General features: G+C 29.9%; 2 protein-coding genes across 5 annotated transcripts; both read left to right on the forward strand.

The window, feature by feature from the left end:
* The first annotated feature begins 783 nt into the window (after positions 1 to 783).
* On the forward strand, positions 784 to 4752 carry LOC107932208 (cytokinin dehydrogenase 3). Its single transcript, XM_016864166.2, has 5 exons — positions 784 to 1482; positions 2136 to 2263; positions 2645 to 2920; positions 3468 to 3736; positions 4280 to 4752. The coding sequence occupies exons 1-5, from the start codon at positions 876 to 878 to the stop codon at positions 4572 to 4574; spliced, it is 1575 nt and encodes a 524-aa protein (XP_016719655.2). The 5' UTR covers positions 784 to 875; the 3' UTR covers positions 4575 to 4752.
* Positions 4753 to 14751: 9999 nt separating this feature from the next.
* On the forward strand, positions 14752 to 18726 carry LOC107932249 (putative transcription factor bHLH041). 4 transcript variants are annotated; one of them, XM_041096979.1, is made up of 8 exons: positions 14752 to 15039; positions 15206 to 15307; positions 15427 to 15535; positions 15644 to 15676; positions 16208 to 16270; positions 16369 to 17043; positions 17466 to 17849; positions 18525 to 18726. In XM_041096979.1, exons 1-8 carry the CDS (start codon positions 14921 to 14923, stop codon positions 18591 to 18593), a joined length of 1554 nt encoding a protein of 517 aa, XP_040952913.1. In that variant the 5' UTR covers positions 14752 to 14920; the 3' UTR covers positions 18594 to 18726. The 4 variants fall into 4 exon arrangements, with proteins under 4 accessions (XP_040952913.1, XP_040952914.1, XP_040952910.1 ...); XM_041096980.1 differs by having other exon boundaries at positions 15644 to 15658; XM_041096976.1 differs by having other exon boundaries at positions 15427 to 15676.
* Positions 18727 to 18961: the final 235 nt, after the last annotated feature.

Here is an 18961-nt window from a genome sequence, read left to right on the forward strand (position 1 = left end):
TCTTAAAGATCCTTTTGATGATTACCCAAATTTGAATCATACTTTTAATAATAAAAGAAATTTGGAAACAAAGAAAATTTGGTAAACAAGCCTAAAAATTGACCCATGCTTGATTAATATTAGCCCTCTTGAAAAAAAGGAAAGAAAAGCAGCCCCACAAGAATGAAAAACCTGTGGGTGGTTGGCTGGCTATAGTTTATAGCTTGAGAAATCTCTGATGATAATACCATAAAAAGATAAAAAATGGTCTAAATCTGATTTTAGTCCCTCTATTATGTTTAAATTTAGTTTGAACTCCTTTACTTAAAATTAACATAATTTGATCTTCTTTATTAGTAAGTCCAAATTTATAACACTGGTAGCTATTGTTGTTAAAGTAATGACATAAAATTTCTTTTTATTGATATCTAGTCGCAACCAAAATCCTATGTGAAAAATCCAATCAACTATATTCAACCTATTTAAAGTTGTTTTAAAAAAACAATTTCACGTCAGAAATTTAATGACAACAATTAATGGAGCTAATCTGGACTTACTAATAATATTATAAAAATAGATGAGCCAAATTATAGGGACTAAAATCAAAATTAGACCAAAACACATACTTTAATTAGCCATTGGATAACGACGTCGTTTCTTCGAAAACCTTTCATCGTCTTCATGCAAAATTGCCTTCGCCCTCTATTCATGTGTTATGTATATGTACATGTACGTGTACATATACATATACATACACTTCCCTCCTTTCGCCATCTCTATAAAATCATGAACGACTCAAAGTCTCTTAAACCAAAGAAAAGAGCTGATAATCACCTTGTTTTCTTTCCCCTCTTCTTTAACCCTTCCTTTTACAAAGCTTTTGATTCACCATTAAAATGGCTGTAAGCTTCCCAATTCCATCATACTTCACAGCTATATTCATTATAAGCCGTTTGATGTCCATCATAGGGATATCAAAGCATTGGAACAATAAGCTTCTCCCCCCACTTGATAACATTACAGACAAGCTCTCCCTTGACCCTTCCGCCATTGAATCAGCTTCTCAAGATTTCGGTCACATTGTAAAATCCATCCCCAAGGCTGTTCTTCAACCTTCATCCATTGCTGACATTGCCTCCCTCATAAATTTCAGCTACAACAGTTCGATTCCCTTTACTATTGCAGCCAAAGGGCATGGCCATTCGGTGAGGGGCCAAGCGATGGCCAGCGATGGCGTCGTCGTCAACATGACTTCGATGAAAAAGCATCGGAACGGGACCGGAATCTGGGTCTCGAACGATGGGGTTTATGCAGATGTTGGCGGTGAACAGCTTTGGATCGATGTGTTGAATGCTACGTTGAAACATGGTGTTGCACCTGTTTCTTGGACAGATTATTTGTACCTTACCGTAGGTGGAACACTCTCTAATGGTGGAATTAGTGGTCAAAGCTTTCGTTATGGTCCTCAAATCAGTAATGTTTATGAAATGGATGTTATAACAGGTAAGATATTTTCATTTTCTAATGTTAGAAAAAGATAATAAAACATCAATAAATAAATTAATAAATTAATTTGCGGTATTCTTGCTTTCAAATTTAGCTTCTCGAGTCTCATCATATACAATTGTCATGTATAAATCTTTAGTTTTGTGGTGCGTAGTCGTCGTAGGTAAGTTAATTCATTTTTGTTTTATATTGATTTAATTCTATTTTGTAACTGTTACAACATATATTTATAATTATTCTGTATATGTACTTCTAAACTCTAAAATATTAATTATTAATTTGGATTTAATTTTAAGGGTTCTAACAAGTTGGCTGCCTATAATTTATTATATGATGTCTATAAATGTATTCTTTAGGTTAGGAAGCCAATGATGTTAGGGCATATACATTAATACATTATTAAAAAGAAATTAAAAGGGGTGATTTAGGGACTAAACTAAATATTAGGTTTATATTTCATGTATACAAATCCTTATAAAATGATAAAATTTCAAGACAGTATGCAAGTTTGATTAATTATAGAACAATAAATTGTTTGTAACACATGTTACAATTTACAGACAGGCAACATCAACATCATATATTGCTTGTTTGCATGCATGCAGTTATTATGGAGGGCTAAATTATATATTTGTGATTCTTAAATTCAGGAAAAGCTGAGATTGTGACATGCTCTCCAAATAAGAATTCAGAGCTATTTTATGCTGCTCTTGGAGGTTTAGGCCAGTTTGGAATAATAACCAGAGCAAGAATCCCACTTGAGCCAGCACCAAAAAGGGTAAATATTACATCTAATTTAAATTAGGGTTTAATTCCGTTTTTGAAATTTAGTTTCTAGAAATCTTGTCTCTCTATTTGTCTAATATGAAAATTGAAATTCAATAGATTTTCATTAAATTTAAATATGAACCAGTTTAATTGACAAGTTACATAATAAAATCCAATGAAATTAAACAAAATTAGTAAATATTAGGTCTCATTAAGTAAATGACCCAAAAGAGTAGACTTTAATCTTTAAATCAAATAAGTAGAAAGAATTTATTTCAAATCTCCAAAAGACAAAACCCTTTGTTTAATTAACCCCATTGCTACTTGTTTCATGTTCATCTCTAACTTTCATTTCTTTTTTGGGTTGAAATTTAACTTGGGTTTATAACAGGTTAAATGGATAAGAATGTTGTACAATGATTTCACAGCTTTTACTAGAGACCAAGAGCTTTTAATCTCCATTAATGGAAGGCATGACAGTCATGCATTGGATTATTTAGAAGGTTCGCTTTTAATGGATCATGGTTCACCAGATAATTGGAGATCATCTTTTTTTCCACCCAAACATCACCCAAAAATAACCTCTTCGATTACCAATCATCGCATCATTTATTGTCTTGAAGTTGTCAAGCACTATGATGATCAAACTCAAAACACTGTGGACAAGGTAAATTATAAATCAATCGTCAATATATGGTTTTTAGGTCAACTTTCAGATTTAGTTTATGTGTTTTAATTTGGTATAATTTAGTTTATCTATTTTAGTAATATTATTATTTAATTTTAGTGTTAGTTATTCTGATTAAAATTTTTCTTATTGCAACACAGGAAAAAAAATTTATCATGTGATGAGTTGGAAATGGTGTTTTTTAGAAGTGATAAAGTAACATTTAGCCCTTAAATTTAGAAACTTTTTTTACCTTGATCCATGAACATTTATTGGTCCACATCTGTCCGGAAACTTGATAGATTTTCTTAATTTAGCCTCATCATCACTAAAGTTTCATGGGCTAAATATTACTTTATCCCTCTTAAGAAAAATTCATATGAGCATTTTAACTCAAATGCGTACTATTGGTCTTATTTATTTGGATTAATTAACATTAATTATGCCAAATTTAACTATAAGGACTAAAACCATAAGTTGACCAATGATTTTATGTTGAATTATAAGGTAATAATTATTATTTTCTTTTGTGTGTGTGTATATATAGGAGTTGGAACAGCTTTTGAAAGGTTTGAGCTACATGCCTGGATTTATGTTCGAAAAAGATGTGTTATATGCAGAATTCTTGAATAGAGTCCTAAGAGGAGAGCTGAAAGCTAGGTCAGAAGGGTTATGGGATGTTCCTCATCCATGGTTGAATCTTTTTATACCCAAATCTCAAATTGAAGGTTTCAATGATGGTGTTTTCAAGGGCATTGTCCTTGAACGAAACATTACTACAGGACCAGTCCTTGTTTACCCCATGAACAGAAAAAAGTAAATTGCTTTGCCTCCCCCCCTTTCTATTTTAGGGTTAATTCCAACTGACATCCCGAACTTCAAATTGGTCCCCAAACTTTAGAATGCTCTAATTGAGTCCTTAAAGTATCAATATCTTTTTTGTCAATCCAACCATCAGCTTGGACATTAAATACTAGCTCTGATCTAAAGTGAAGTGACACATGAATCATATTTTAAACACGTGCATCTACTACATGGCCAACTTGGATCTAAAGTGTTAAGAAAAATAGATTGTTCTCGTTAACACAGTATATTCAAGTTGTCCACGTGATAGGTACAAACATGTTTAAAACTTAACTCCATGAGTTTTAGATATGCTTCTTGTAAGATCCGAGCTAACATTTAATGCCTAGTTGTTGACAGCTAAGCTGACAACAAGACCTGATTGATGCGATAATAATACTTTAAAGACTTAATTAGAATTCAAAGCATAGTTCAGAGATGTTCGGTGGAATTAACCCTATTATGATCCACAATTTTCTTGAGAACCAAACATCTTACGTCACGATGTTTTGGCAGATGGGATGATAGGATGTCGGCTGTTATACCAGATGAGGAGATTTTCTACACAGTGGGGTTCTTGCATTCAAGTGGATTTGATGATTGGGAAGCTTTTGATGATCAAAATAAAGAAATATTGAAGTTTTGTGAAGATGCTGGCATTGGGGTTAAACAATATCTTCCTCATTTCACTTCTAAGGATGAATGGGTTCATCATTTTGGTTCAAAATGGGAAACTTTCCAGCAGAGAAAATTTCAGTTTGATCCAAAAATGATATTGTCACCAGGACAAAGAATTTTCAATAACAATTAAGTCCTTTCTCTTCTTTTTTCTTTTCTAGTTTTTATTGGCTTTCTAGGGGTTAAATGTAGTGTAAGTGTATAACTCTTTGAGTTTAGCATATATATTAAAGTTTGACACAATCTTGCTATAGGCTTTTAATATTGTCTACATTTTATTTTATAATAATAGTAATTATTATAAGGGTTAATATTTTAATGCATTAACTATATAATTCTACGCACTATTAATAAAATAGATTAATTTAGTTTTTTTTTATAAATATTAAATTTATACATGAATTTTGGTCAAATGTGTAACTTGATACATAAATTTAATTTGGTGCTGCAATTTTATACATGAAACTTGAATTATAGTTCATATGTATACATAAAACTTTGATTTTAATCCAATTGTAAACATTTAAAAAAATGAATGCATATATTTATTTTCATATTAGATTAATATAATTGTTTGTGTATGTAATATCAACGTAAAATTGTGTTGATTCGATAATGTTATTAGTGATTTGTGAAAAATGAATCAAATCAATTTTTCATGTATAAAACCGTAAAAAGAAAAAAAACAAAACTCACATAAAACATTACACATTAAATCAAAATTCATGTATAATTTTAATATTTATCCTCTTTGATTTATAATGTGTCATTATTTGCTTTACTAAAAGTGCGTAGAATTAGCACACTTTTAAAAATAAATAAAGTTTGATTAGATTATGTGACACTTGAGTGATGAAAAAAATTATATAAAAATATATCAAATCAACACTAAAGATTGAACCCACACCCAAAGAATTTTATATCTCTCGATTTAACTTTTTAGTAAATTGATAGTGAATAAACTATTTTAAAAATTTGTTATGTGCCTATCTTTTTTTTAAATTCTTTTAATATTTTATTAGCAAAACGCACTGTACTATACCCCACCGTCTATCCAAATTAATCCTAGTAGGCATTACATATACACATAGGGTAATTTATAACCAATCCTCACAAGAATTAAGGAGTTCCATAATTAAACATATAAGAAATTAATTAAGAGACCAATTTCAGTTCATATTACATCCCTTAATGGTGAAACTTTTTGTAATCCATTCATAAAGCTTATATATAATAATAATAACAACTAAGTCTAATTATGCTCTTTTTTTTCAATTAAAATTTAATCTCTTTAATTTTAATTTTAGGAGTTTAGTCTCTTTACTCTTTTTACCTAATAATTAAAGCACAGTTGATAACACCATCAGAATTTCGTTAAATTAAATTATGTGAAATTTAAAAATAAAAGAAATTTAATTACATAATCAATTTAAAGTGAAGTAGAAGTCGATAAGCAAAGAAAAAAGTATCAACTTCCACTTTAATTGCTTAAATTAGTATTAAAGAAGCTTACAATCTCATAGTTAGAATAAAAAACCATACAATCCAATCTATAACATATTTATTTTTCTTAAATGGGAAAAAGTAAGGAGAAAAAATAAATAAAGAGTATGATTGGTGTGGTAGGCAGCATTGCCTCCGATAGTGAAGGCACATCAATTAACACTACCCCTTTATATCAAGGTAGCTAAACAATGTCTATTAAAAAGGGTACAGCTTTTAGGGTTTCATATTCCCTTCACTTTATTTATAAAATAAAAACTATAGTATTAATTTAGTATGTGAATTATGATGTTAGCCGCAAGAACCACATTAAAAATAATTAAAAAAAGTAGTGTTTCACAATGTTGGCATCTCTTACTGCATATTGCTTAAAACCAGGAAACATAAACAGCATTTTGGCTGCTCCTTCTCCCATCATTTTATTACCAATAAAAGCTTGTTTGTGTTTGTATTCTTTGTTAATCACTGTCTTAATTCCAACACCATTATTATGTTGTAGATGATTAACATCTTCTTTTCATATGTAACATATGTTGTACGATAAGCAAAGATTTTCTTTTTCAAATTGGTATAATAGAGATTTAATCCTCAATATTTATCTATTGTGTTAATTTCATTTTGATTCTAACAAAAATTAACCCCCAATGTTTATACATTGTGTAATTTGGTCCTTTTTTTGTAATTCTTTTGGTGACATTGAGGGTTAATTTTAAAATAATGAGAAGAGATGAAAATTATTATCTTGGAATTTTTAGTGTTTACATTTTTTATATATTTTAGATCAAAAAAATCAGATTGCACAATGTATAAATATTGAGAGTCAAAGATGCTATTATGCCAATTTTAAAAACTGTCATGCCATCTTTTCACTGGCCATTTAACGACTAGTGACAAAAAAGAACAAATCAAATAGTTAGGTGACCAAAAAAGAAACTTACCAATAATTGGGTGAGTATCTGTAATTTACCCTTTTATTTAATTATGAAAAATGTGTGTTTATAGTTAATGAAAAATGTTTTTTTTATGTAAATCAAATCCAATTAACATGGAAAAATTAGGTTACAAAACTTTAGAACATTCCTAAAACTCCAAATACATGTGGAAGCATGTTTTTTCTTTTTGTTTATTTGTGTTTCAAGATGAATTTCCTCTTAATTTCATAATATTCATTATTTCCATTATTTCATTTTGGTAAAAACATCTTTCCGGATTTTTCTTAATCTCTATATTAAGCAAATTGATTCCTTTTAAAGAGATTGAAACAGCTGTTAATTTTAAAAATGAGTAATTAATGACCATTATGCCTAAATACTTTTACTTTTAAATATGAACCCAAAAAGAAGTTAATTATTATGCTTAATACATTTTTCATACTACTATCTTTTTTATACTTACTAAATATATTGTGAATGTATCATATTATCAAAGGTCCTAAAATTAGGAACTAAGCCAATTGAATCGAGAATCAATTGGTTTGACAGTTCAATCATAAAAGCTAAGCTACGAAATTAAAGAATCGAGTCAAATCAATGTTGTTTGAATTAGATTGTCCAGTTGAGTCAATTAGACTGAGAATAGATTAAGGTATCAATCTAAAGAAAGTCATTATATCAATTGATTTGGAAATTAATACGAACAAAAAATATTGAGCCGAACTTTTAAATTTTTTAATAATTTATTAAATCAAACTGATTAAATCAATAACCGTTAGATCAAACTGGAACCTTGAACCGACTGGACTTTTTCATTATATTTTTTTATTCAACCCTGATCTTATCTATTTTGTGTTTTAGGTGTTAGTTCAACTATTAAAACCAATTATTATTCTATTCAATTCTAAAATGAGGCCTCTTCTTTGGACTCAAGCCACAAGGGATGGGCCAACCAGCCTGCCTGGCCAGTAAATTAAGCTCCTACTACACCCACAAATTCTTCACTTATATGGGTTAACCAGCCCCTTGGGTTTTAGGGTGATATCACCACTTGCCTACAAAAATCAAGTTCCAACCTTAGAAATAATATTGTTGGAAAAAAATTTATATGTTTAGGTATTTAAAGATAACGGTATAAAATATTTAATATTTAATTCGGATTTTAAGATTGATTTGATAAAAGCTAATTGCTACTATTATTACGTTTAAACTTTTAATGATTTTGTTAATAAAATAATATTAGTGTTTGAATTTGTTAAATTTTGTATTTGTCAAATACAGTCCTGTGATTTTGATTTAATTCAAGTTTTAGGGCTGATTGATGAAATTTAATTACTAATGTTATGAATTTTCATCAAATAAACTCTAAAACATGAATTAAACACTAAGAAGTTAACACCGCTACTTTCATATACCAAAATGTATTACCTTTTCTAAATACAAGCACCTTGGACCAAAAACTAACATAGATACCTCATCAGAAAAAGTGTTAAACTCAAGTACCAAATTATGTATTCAACTTTTTTTTATTAGTATCTAGAAATATTCAAGCAAATAAATATATAAAATCAATATCGAATACGTGTTGAGTGCAATGATAAAATATATCATTTTCTTAAGAAAATAACGTAAATTCAAATTTTAAAAAATATATTATTGATAGAAATAATCATAAACTTTAAAAAAATTAATTTTTATAAATAGTAAAATTTTAATTGAATTTTACCGATTGACAAAAGTATTAATTTTTCAGGTGGGGCACATGTATAGTATCAACATCATATGTAGTTGTCTAATCTTAATTCGAAATATGGGTTTCATACTTTTCTAAGTTTATCCATATTTGTAAATGGTTAACTTAAAAGTTAATTATTTCGTAAATAGGCGGTGAAAAATTTTTATTCCACAAGCGAAATTAAAATTTTGACACATCTTAATTTAAAAAAAAAATTAGGCTCAAACATATTATTTTTAATATTTTATTTTTTATTTTTTATTTAGTCATTTGACATTTTTTTCCTTAATTAAATATACGAAACTTAGCATATTTTTAATGCTAGTCTTTAATGTCATGCATGTTACATGTGATTCACATATTTATTGTTTTAATTCATAAAATGAGATATTTTTATTTCATGTAATTAAAGTAAAAAAATATTATTTGAATTTTTTAACGTAATTAAAATATATTAATTATTTTGATAATTAAATATTAACAATAAAAGCTTCAAATCATAATTAAACTATGAATGAAAAATGAAACTCAAACTTTATATTTTAGCTATTAATTTAATGAAAATACATGAATGCTAATATAACTATTTTGTGGTAGTAAATTTTAATTTTACATTAATGAAATACCAATAAAAATGTAATTCAAAAAATAATTTAAATTATAATAAAAGTGTAATTTAATGTGCATAAAATGTCATATCATTTAACATGCACAGATGGAGTGAAATTTATTAAATTAAAATCAATCAAGTCGCGACGACATTTTAGATGGGATTCAGACATTTTTGGGTTTAGATGTCTCCATAGCGTTTGAAGATCTATCTCTTAGCTTCGAAATGCACTTTGAATTACTCAATTTTGAGTTTGGGATCTCAAGTTATGATTATTTTAGTGAAGACTAGGCGATCAGAATTTCTAGATTGGATTATTACGGAAATTACAAGTTTTGGGCTTGTAATTCCAGTTTAATTCATATTGGGTTCGACTTTTAGACTTAATTTTTATTATATATGAGTCCAACGTTGTATTTATTAAGTTTTATTATTTTATTATTTATTTATTCCGAATTTTGGATATGAAAAGGTTTGGCATCTATTTAAGCACTTTTATAAATGTTAGACCATTATATGACCATTTGAAATGTTAAACCCTTACGAGAACATCCTCTAAAAGGTTAGATTCCAACATTTAGCCTTGTTTTTTTTCCTCTTTTAAGTAGTTAGATTTAAGGCCTCATTGGTCTTTATTAGTACGAGACACAAGTACTGTAACATCCCAAATAATACAAGGTAATCCTTCTCACACTTAACCTTGAAATATGTTTTGTTTGTTTGCACTTATCGTCCAATGCCAAATAATATATATGGAAGAATATTTGATATATTATTGGGGCATAAGTTTCATGCACCATAGTGAATAGTAATGTGACACATCATCAGTAAATAACACAAAAAATAGTGGAGGGCTTATAAATAAATACTAATAAATTTATCTAAACATAATTAAATAATAATTCATTATAAACCTTAGACCCTAAACCCTTAAACACAATATCCTAAATCCGATAGTTATTAATATTTATTTATAATAGTTATAATTAATGCTTAATTATGTTTAAATAAATTTATTAATATTTATTTACAAGTCCTTCATTTTTTATTTAATCTAATAATGATATTTTATATTACTATTCACCAATGATGCCTGAGACCAATACTATGTGTGTAGTGGTAGTTAAGTTAAGAGAATTTGTCAAAAGTCTTAACCGTTCAAAAACATTTCTATTTCTTCTTCACTTGACTTTTCCAATATGGTAGGTAATTAGTAATTAGTAATAGTATTAATTAAAATAAGCTTGCTAATTATTAATGGAAAAAAATTTTGGTAAGACACAAGTTGAAGATGAGAGCATGTATTAATGAGTATTTTCTCCAAACAAAAATCGAATATGATTACGTAAGTCTTTTAAAATTGATAACATGTTAAAATCATTAGGAACAACTAGGAAATAAATATTTTCATATATGAACATGAAATAAAGAAAGAAAGAAAGAAAGAACAAAGATTTGCTTTCCTTTTAGATTTAGTGTTAGTGACACACACTAAAATGGGAAAGGATTGTGTTCATACAATGGTAGACTCAATCCAACATGGATTTATAAAATTAGGGCATGGTGTTTTAGGTCATTAAAAACAATTATTGTAACACCCCTTACCCGTATCCAACACCGGAATAGGGTACGAGGCATTACCAAAACACATACACTTGTAAACGTATTTAACCGAGTTATAAAATTTCATCAAAATTAAAACTTTCAAAATAATTAACATGTTTCTATAACTTTTCACAATATATCCTCAAAATATTATAATCATAATAATTAGGGCCTGCGAGACCCGATACATACTCATGCAATTTAATGCTTCATTTCCATTTCATTCAATTCGCAATTTCTCATGCTCATAATTTAAATCATATCACTAGAAATTTCCATTTAATTCACGTACAATTCAATGACATCAAATTCAAAACTAATACGTATTTACCATTTAACTCAATGTTTATTGATTATACCATTCAATAACACATTTATGAAATTCTCAATTTAGCAATGAAAATATCACTTTAGTTTGAATAACAACATCGTCCTGATATAAATACACTACCACTTATCCATTTACTTTAATTCTTTTGGGCCCATTTGTCACTTACCATCCTTAATCAAATTAGGGAACGGTCACGGAAAATTGAGTACTTCACTTTCACATTGCCATAGTATAACTATGGTCTTACGTATGATCACTTATCACTTGTCCCTGATCAGATAAGTGTAGCCACCTATCACTTTGTTTCTTGATCAGATAAGTGTAACCACTTATCACTTTGTCTCTTGATCAGATAAGTGTAGCCACTTATCACTTTGTCTCTTGATCAGATAAGTGTAGCTAAAGCTATCACTTATCACTTTTCACTTGTCACTTGATCAGATAAGTGTAGCCGAAGCTATCACTTATCACTTTTCACTTGTCACTTGATCAGATAAGTGTAGCCGAAGCTATCACTTATCACTTTGTCACTTGATCAGATAAGTATAGCCGAAGCTATTACTTATCACTTTCCACTTGTCACTTGATCAGATAAGTGTAGCTAAAGCTACCACTTATCACTTTGTCACTTGATCAGATAAGTATAGCCGAAGCTATTACTTATCACTTTCCACTTGTCACTTGATCAGATAAGTGTAGCTAAAGCTACCACTTATCACTTTGTCACTTGATCAGAAGTACTCAAATCCGGCGTTCCGCTCAATTTGATCATTTATTCATATATCAGGCTTACCAACATGTGTTAATTCATAAACCATTCATGGTATTATTTCATGCCAAATCATATACTGAATATACCATACACACATACTATGAAACTTTATTTTCACACATGAGCTTAAACCATGACCAATAATGCACAAAAATAAGCATCATTCATATTTCATCGTTTATGAGTTATAATCAAACATATGACCATTTATACACGAATCATTCATATATTTCCCAATTTTCCTCCTCCTCCTCTCCATTCCACATCCTTAATGTGTATAACACACTTAAACAACATTAACCATAATTTCAATATTCACTAACATGTATATTCAAAGCTGTTTATCCGAGTCAGAGTCACTAAATTATTTTTATCTGGAGCTACAGAGCTCCAAATTAAGATCCGTTAATTTTCCCTGAAACTAGACTCACAGATCTTCATACCATAAAATTTTCATAATTTTTGGTTCAGCCAAATAGTACAGTTTATTCTTTAAAGTTTCCCCTGTTTCGCTGTCTGACAGTTCCGACCAGTCTTCACTAAAAATTAATTATCTCATTGTACAGAATTCGGATGATGTTTTAGCTTGTTTCTTATAAAAATAGACTCATTAAGGATTCTAACCATATAACTATAACTCATAATCATTTTTGTACAATTTTTAATGATTTTCCAAAGTCAGAACAGGGGAACCCGAATTCATTCTGACCTTGTCTCACAAAATCTATTATATCTCATGATTTACAATTCCATTGCTCACATCATTTCTTTTATAAGAAACTAGACTCAATAAGCTTTAGTTTCATATTTTATTCATCCTCTAATTCAATCTATACAATTTTTGGTGATTTTTCAAAGTTACACTACTGCTGCTGTCCAAAACTGCTTTAGTGCAAAATGTTGATTTCCATTTTGCCCCAAATTTCACAGTTTATACAATTCGGTCCTTTCTCAATTAACCCCTCAATTAATCTAATTTTCTCAATTAGTACTTTACTAGACATTATAAGTTGTTACACAACTATTGAAATTCAGAATTTCCACATATAACTCTATCTTCAAACTCTTTTACTATTAGGTCCCAAACATTCACTTTCTATTCAATTCTTTCAATAAAATCAGCATATGAACAATTTAAAGCTCTAATTTCATGCTAAATCATCATATACTTCCAGCACATATTCATATCAACTTTCAACTTCTTTCATAAAATCAAAAACTAATGGATTTAACAAGTGGGCCTAGTTGTAAAAGTTATAAAAATACAAAAATTTCAAGAAATAGTCAAGAATTGAACTTACTTGTAATAAAAATATGAAGAACCAGCTTGAAGAAGCCCTTCCATGGTGTTTTAGCTGATGAGAATTCAGAAAAATGAAGAGAAATCTGGATAATTCCACTTGGGTCCTAACTTTATTAAGAAAAATTTGCAATTTTCCAATTTTGCCCTTAATTCTCCTTACTTTCTTGCTGATTTCATGCCTCTGCCGTCCAGCCCAAATAGACCTTGGGTCTATTTGCCTTTTAAGCCCTCTTCCTTTTATCATTTAAGCTATTTAATCATTTCCCAAAATTTTGCATTTGTTACAATTTAGTCCTTTTTGTTCAATTAATTATCGGAACTTTAAAATTTCTTAACGAAACTTTAATACTAACTTTTTAACACTCCATAAATATTTATAAAAATATTTATGGCTCAGTTTAAAATCCCCGAGGTCTTGATACCTCATTTCGATTCTAATTATTTTAATATTTATTTCTAGTGTACTATTCACTATTTCAAAAATTTTCCTAACTTCATATTTAACTTATACTTACTAAATTAATAATATTTTCTACCCATTTGTCGAATTTAGTGATCTCGAATCACCGTTCCGACACCTCTGAAAATTCAAGCCATTACATTTTTTTTTTCGTCGGATTTGTGGTCCAGAAACCACTGTTCCGACTAAGCCTAAAATCGGGCTATTACAATTATAAAAGTATTTTTCATATAATATTATTGCATATTCGTCTGCTATGCTTTATACTGATTTAATTTTATGTTATAATTATTGTAAATTTATTTTTTTATATAATATTAAAATTAAGAACGGGGTAATGTGATTTAAATTCGTGTTAAGTGAATATTTGAAAAAAAAATTAAAATAAAAAAACAATATTATAAAAAACTAATTGCAATATTATAATACATTATTTTTATTTAACAAAAACACTTTAAATAAAAGAAACTTTTTTTAAAGAAAAATAAAAAAAAAGTGGGGTAAAAGGGAATCTGCATTCCCTGGCTAACTATTTTCAAAGAAATCATGGAGAAGGAAGACTTTGAAGTTTGACCATTACTTTTCCATATTTTCTTTGGCTGGCTGGTGGGCTGGGTCTGCCTATTCTCTTGGTTTAGGATTAAATTCTATTTTAGTCCCTCTAGTATATTCAACTTGGGGAGTTAGTCCCTATACTTTAAATTACCATAATTTAATCGTTAATAAGCTTATACGAAGTTTTCTTTTAAAACCCTGAAATTCCAATTTGAACCTCAAGTTTCAAACTTTTTTTTAAATCCACATCACCCGATTAACAAAACTTGTTTTAAACGGTACTACTGATATAAACGAAGGTATAACATTAATAGCAATAGAAAGATGAAATTATATCAATAGAACTAACCTTCCACCAAATTGATTATAGTAAAGGACTAAAATCATAATTTAACCTTTTTTGCTTTGAGTATATCAATCAATCTCCTGAATACTTTTCCAAGTTCTCCCCTTGTATATATATAAAGCTTTGTTGCTATTTTTCAAACCAAAAAAAAAAAAAAACCTCTTGTACCTCTCAGCTATCTTAGTTTCTTATCATTTATTTTTCTAAAAAAAAAAAAATCAAATGACATGAACCCTAAACCAGCAGTATATGGATCCGTGAAAGGATCTACCTACTGCTAAAAAAAGACCCCAAAGGAAAAAAAGGTTGGAATAATATTTGATTTTCATGGACGCCGTCTTCAACCTCGATGAAGCATCACGAGCTGAATTCCTGCATTTACTCATGCAATCAACTGGCTGTTCTTACATTTGCTTATGGTCCTACTCTTTCTTGCAGCAAGCCAAGTATTTATCTATCTATCTCTCCTTCACCATCATCTCTTTCTCTCCATATATTTCCTTTAAAATATATATATATAAACACCATGCATAAATGGGTAAAGCATTTTGATCCTTTTAAATATTTGAAATTTTTGGGTAACTGGTGTTTTGTTTTGTTTTTCAAAAACAGCTGTTTAATCGGTTTGGATGGGTGTTGTAATGAAGAGAACAGCCAAGCTTTGGGGTTGTTTCTTGAATATAAGCAATTAATATTGCGTCTCGAAAATGATAAGTATGGGCAAATTTTTCTTACATGTTCTTTTTTTTTTTTGGGGGGGGGGAGGGTGGGGTTGGGGTTCTAGTTTTAGACCAGTTTGGCATTAATCTGTGTGCGAATTTTTTGTATTACAGTGGACTAGTTCCAGGTTTTGCTTTTAAGAATAATCAACCTTACATTGAATTAAGGGAACTGGAGCTTCAAAACCGAGCATTCCATGAGACACAAAGGCAATTTTATCGGGTAATAAAAATAAAATGCAAATTTTACATTACAAAAGAACTAACTGTAATAAATTTTGGTTTTCACTTGAAAATAACCAGACATATAACTCTGTTTTTATTATTGCAGGTAGCGGGGATTAAGGTTTGTTTTCAAGCCAATGTATGATTATGGAGGGTTTTAAACTTTTTGAATTATTTCGGCTTGATGTTAAGATTTCCAAAGTAGTTTTGAATTTGTGTCATTCTGATTTATTTACTCCAACTCATTCTTCTTTCTCATCATTTTGGATCCAATTTATTTAGGTTTCTGGTGAATCAATGTATAAATTTCAAAGTATTTTTTTGTTAATTAAGCTCAAATTTTCTGAGTCAAATCATTTTAAATTCAGGCCATTTTAATTTGTTTTGGTTTTTGGTGAATCAATGTATAATTAAGTATAGGTTTTAAATCTACGAGTTCATTTTAGGTTTATAATGTTCTTAGTCAAGCTATCTATGTTTGGGTTTCGATTTATTTTAAATTTTTATGATTTTAAGTTCGAATTTAATAGATTAAGAATGGTACTTTTTTTATGATGAAAGTAATAGAATAAATTTATATTAACATCCTTCGTTAAAAGCTTGGATTGTATAAAAAAATATTATCCTAACATGTACTTGATTTTGTGTGTTATATAATTAAATATCACAGACGGCAGCATTCATGGCATGCAGAAGTGGAGAGATTGAGTTAGGGTCGTCAAGTGTGGTACAAGTAAGCAAAAATAAACTCTCCACATATTATAATGCCGCCATTGCTTTTGTTTATTATATATATATGTATATGTATATCTAATTTGTCAATAATTGTAGCTTAACATGGAGATGGAGATGAGAAGTTTCTTCTCAGAAGATCAGCTTCCTGAATCAACTGACCAGAATAGGCCGTCTTCGTCTTCGTCGTCGTTAAGATCGTTATCGACGAGTAGTCCGGATTCTTCTTTGATCTTCACCGTCCCAACCACTCATGAACCCGCACCCTCTTCCTTGCAACAAGCCACAATCACTCCCTCCTCGATCAACGATCCGCGTCGAGCCATGCAAGCCTTTTCTCAAACGGGGAGCAACATTCCGCTACCGACGTTGGAGAGCGAAAACGCCGCGATGACGAGAGCGATTCTCGCCGTTTTAACTTCTCCTTCTTCTTCTTCCTCCTCCTCTTCGACTCCCTTTTATCGAAACCAAAGTTTACCCTACAATAATTACCGGCTAAACCCTAAAGCTAGCGCGTTTAAGCGCTACGCGACTGGGTTAGGCGCTGGCCCGGCGACGACGCCGGCGAGGGCTAGTTTACGAGCTCAAGCTATGATGAAAAGGGCCATTTTGTTTTATCGAAAATTCAATTTAGCGAGGCGCGAACAACTACTGCGAAGCCGCCCCGGCCCCACTAGCAACCAGTTGCACCATATGATGTCGGAACGGAAAAGAAGAGAAAAACTCAATGAAAGTTTCGTGGCATTACGATCCCTTCTTCCTTCAGGCACCAAGGTACCTTCAACACCATTCCTCCCTCAATTACATTTCTTATTTTCTTTATTTAAAAATCTTAGTCCTAAATTAAAGGGATAAAATCATATTTATTTTCTTTAACTTTTAAACTTTTCCCATCTTAGTCTATTTCTCAATTTGGCCTTTCATTTTTAATATTTTTATATTTTATATAATTTTTTTACCACACAATCTCAAAGTAGCACATCATCACTTTTGAATAAAATCCCTATTCAGGGGTCAAATTGAAAAAAATTCAAATTTCGAGACTAATGTGAACTCAAAAAAATTCTGAGATCATTTTATCCCTAATTTAAACAAGATAATTTAATTTTTCAAGTATAGGGACTAAATCTCAAACTTTGTTAAAATACAGGGATTGATGATAAATTTAACCATAATTTTGTTGGGTATTGATGTAGAGAGACAAAGCATCTGTGCTGACGACGGCGAGGGAATACTTGGTTTCATTGAAAGCTCAAATTATGGAACTCAATCGGCAAAAACAGTTATTAGAAGCCCCGATTTTGCCGTCCAAAGAAGGAGCTGCTGCCATAGAAGTTAATGATCCATCAAACGAGAGAGTTAATGTTCGGGTCATACCCGTACCCGAATCAACATCCGAAGAAAGACTCGCCGACCTGAGAGTTACCATCAGAGGTGAACGGCCGATCGTCGATATCTTAATCCATTTGCTTGAATTCTTGAAGCTCGATAGAAAGGTGAGCTTGATGTCCATTGAAGCTAACACCGGTGTATCGGAATTTGGCTCCGTTAATCTTGTTAGCTTGAGACTCAGAATCCAGGTATGCAAATTCTGACTGTTTTTGGATCGGGTTAATTTGAGTTTAAGTTATTTTAAGTTTAGGTTAATTTTTAGCTCAAATTTATTTTTTAGGTATGATATTCGGGTTGGAGTGGTTTCGAATAGACTAGATTTGTAAGTTGGGAATGGATGTTAGTTTCGGGTTGGATTAATGTTTTTGGATCTTCCAAGTTATTTTGGGTTGGTTATTGAAAGTTCGAGTCAACTTTTACTTCGGGTCATTTTGAGTTTAGGTTGTCTTAAGTCCAATTCACTTTGGGTTCAAGTTTATTCAAGTTTGTTAGTTGAGTTTTGAAGTTAAATCATTTTTGGATTTTTTATTTAAATTTGATAATTATTTGTTTGAATTATTTCGAGTTGAAGTCATCTTAAGTTTGAATAGCACTGAATCTCGGCATCAAGTTAGGAGAGAGCTTTGTTTTTTTTTTTTTAAATTGGGTTTTAGTGAGATTTCTCAAAAAGAAAATTGAAGATTTAATGAAAAATTATTTTTTACAAAATAAGATTTTTAAAAAATTTGAAAGGTTTTTGATGAAATTTTTTCAAAAAAAATTAAAGGCTCTAACCATTTGGTTCATTCCAGATTCAAATTATTTGGAATTTAAAGCATTTTAAGTGAAATTATTTTAAATTCAAATTTGTGAAAATTTTGTAGGGCGATGGATGGGATGAATCCACCTTCCAGGAAGCAGTGAGAAGGCTAATCACAGACTTGGCACAGTGATTTAATCACCCTAATTGAAGTAGTCAAACTATTTTTTTCTGCGGTCAGCAGCTATAATTTGTTTTTCCTTAATACCGTAATTATATTCATTCACATTTAACCATTATATATAACATATAATTTTGAATTTTAATCGGGTTATTCTAGTGAATTTTTCTACTCCCTATACTTTCTTTTGATTATATCATGCTATCGTATGTCAAATTATAAACACGTGTACTTATCGCATAAATAATTTTGATTTTATGTGTGAACAAACGGGCAATTGTCAATTCTGACACATCAAAATCCAAAGCATACATGTAGTCAGTACACATACGTTCATCGTGTTTTAAATATGCTCCACTTAAATTAGAAAATCATTTTAA

Source organism: Gossypium hirsutum, chromosome D07 (assembly GCF_007990345.1).
Source record: "Gossypium hirsutum isolate 1008001.06 chromosome D07, Gossypium_hirsutum_v2.1, whole genome shotgun sequence".
NCBI lineage: Eukaryota > Viridiplantae > Streptophyta > Magnoliopsida > Malvales > Malvaceae > Gossypium > Gossypium hirsutum.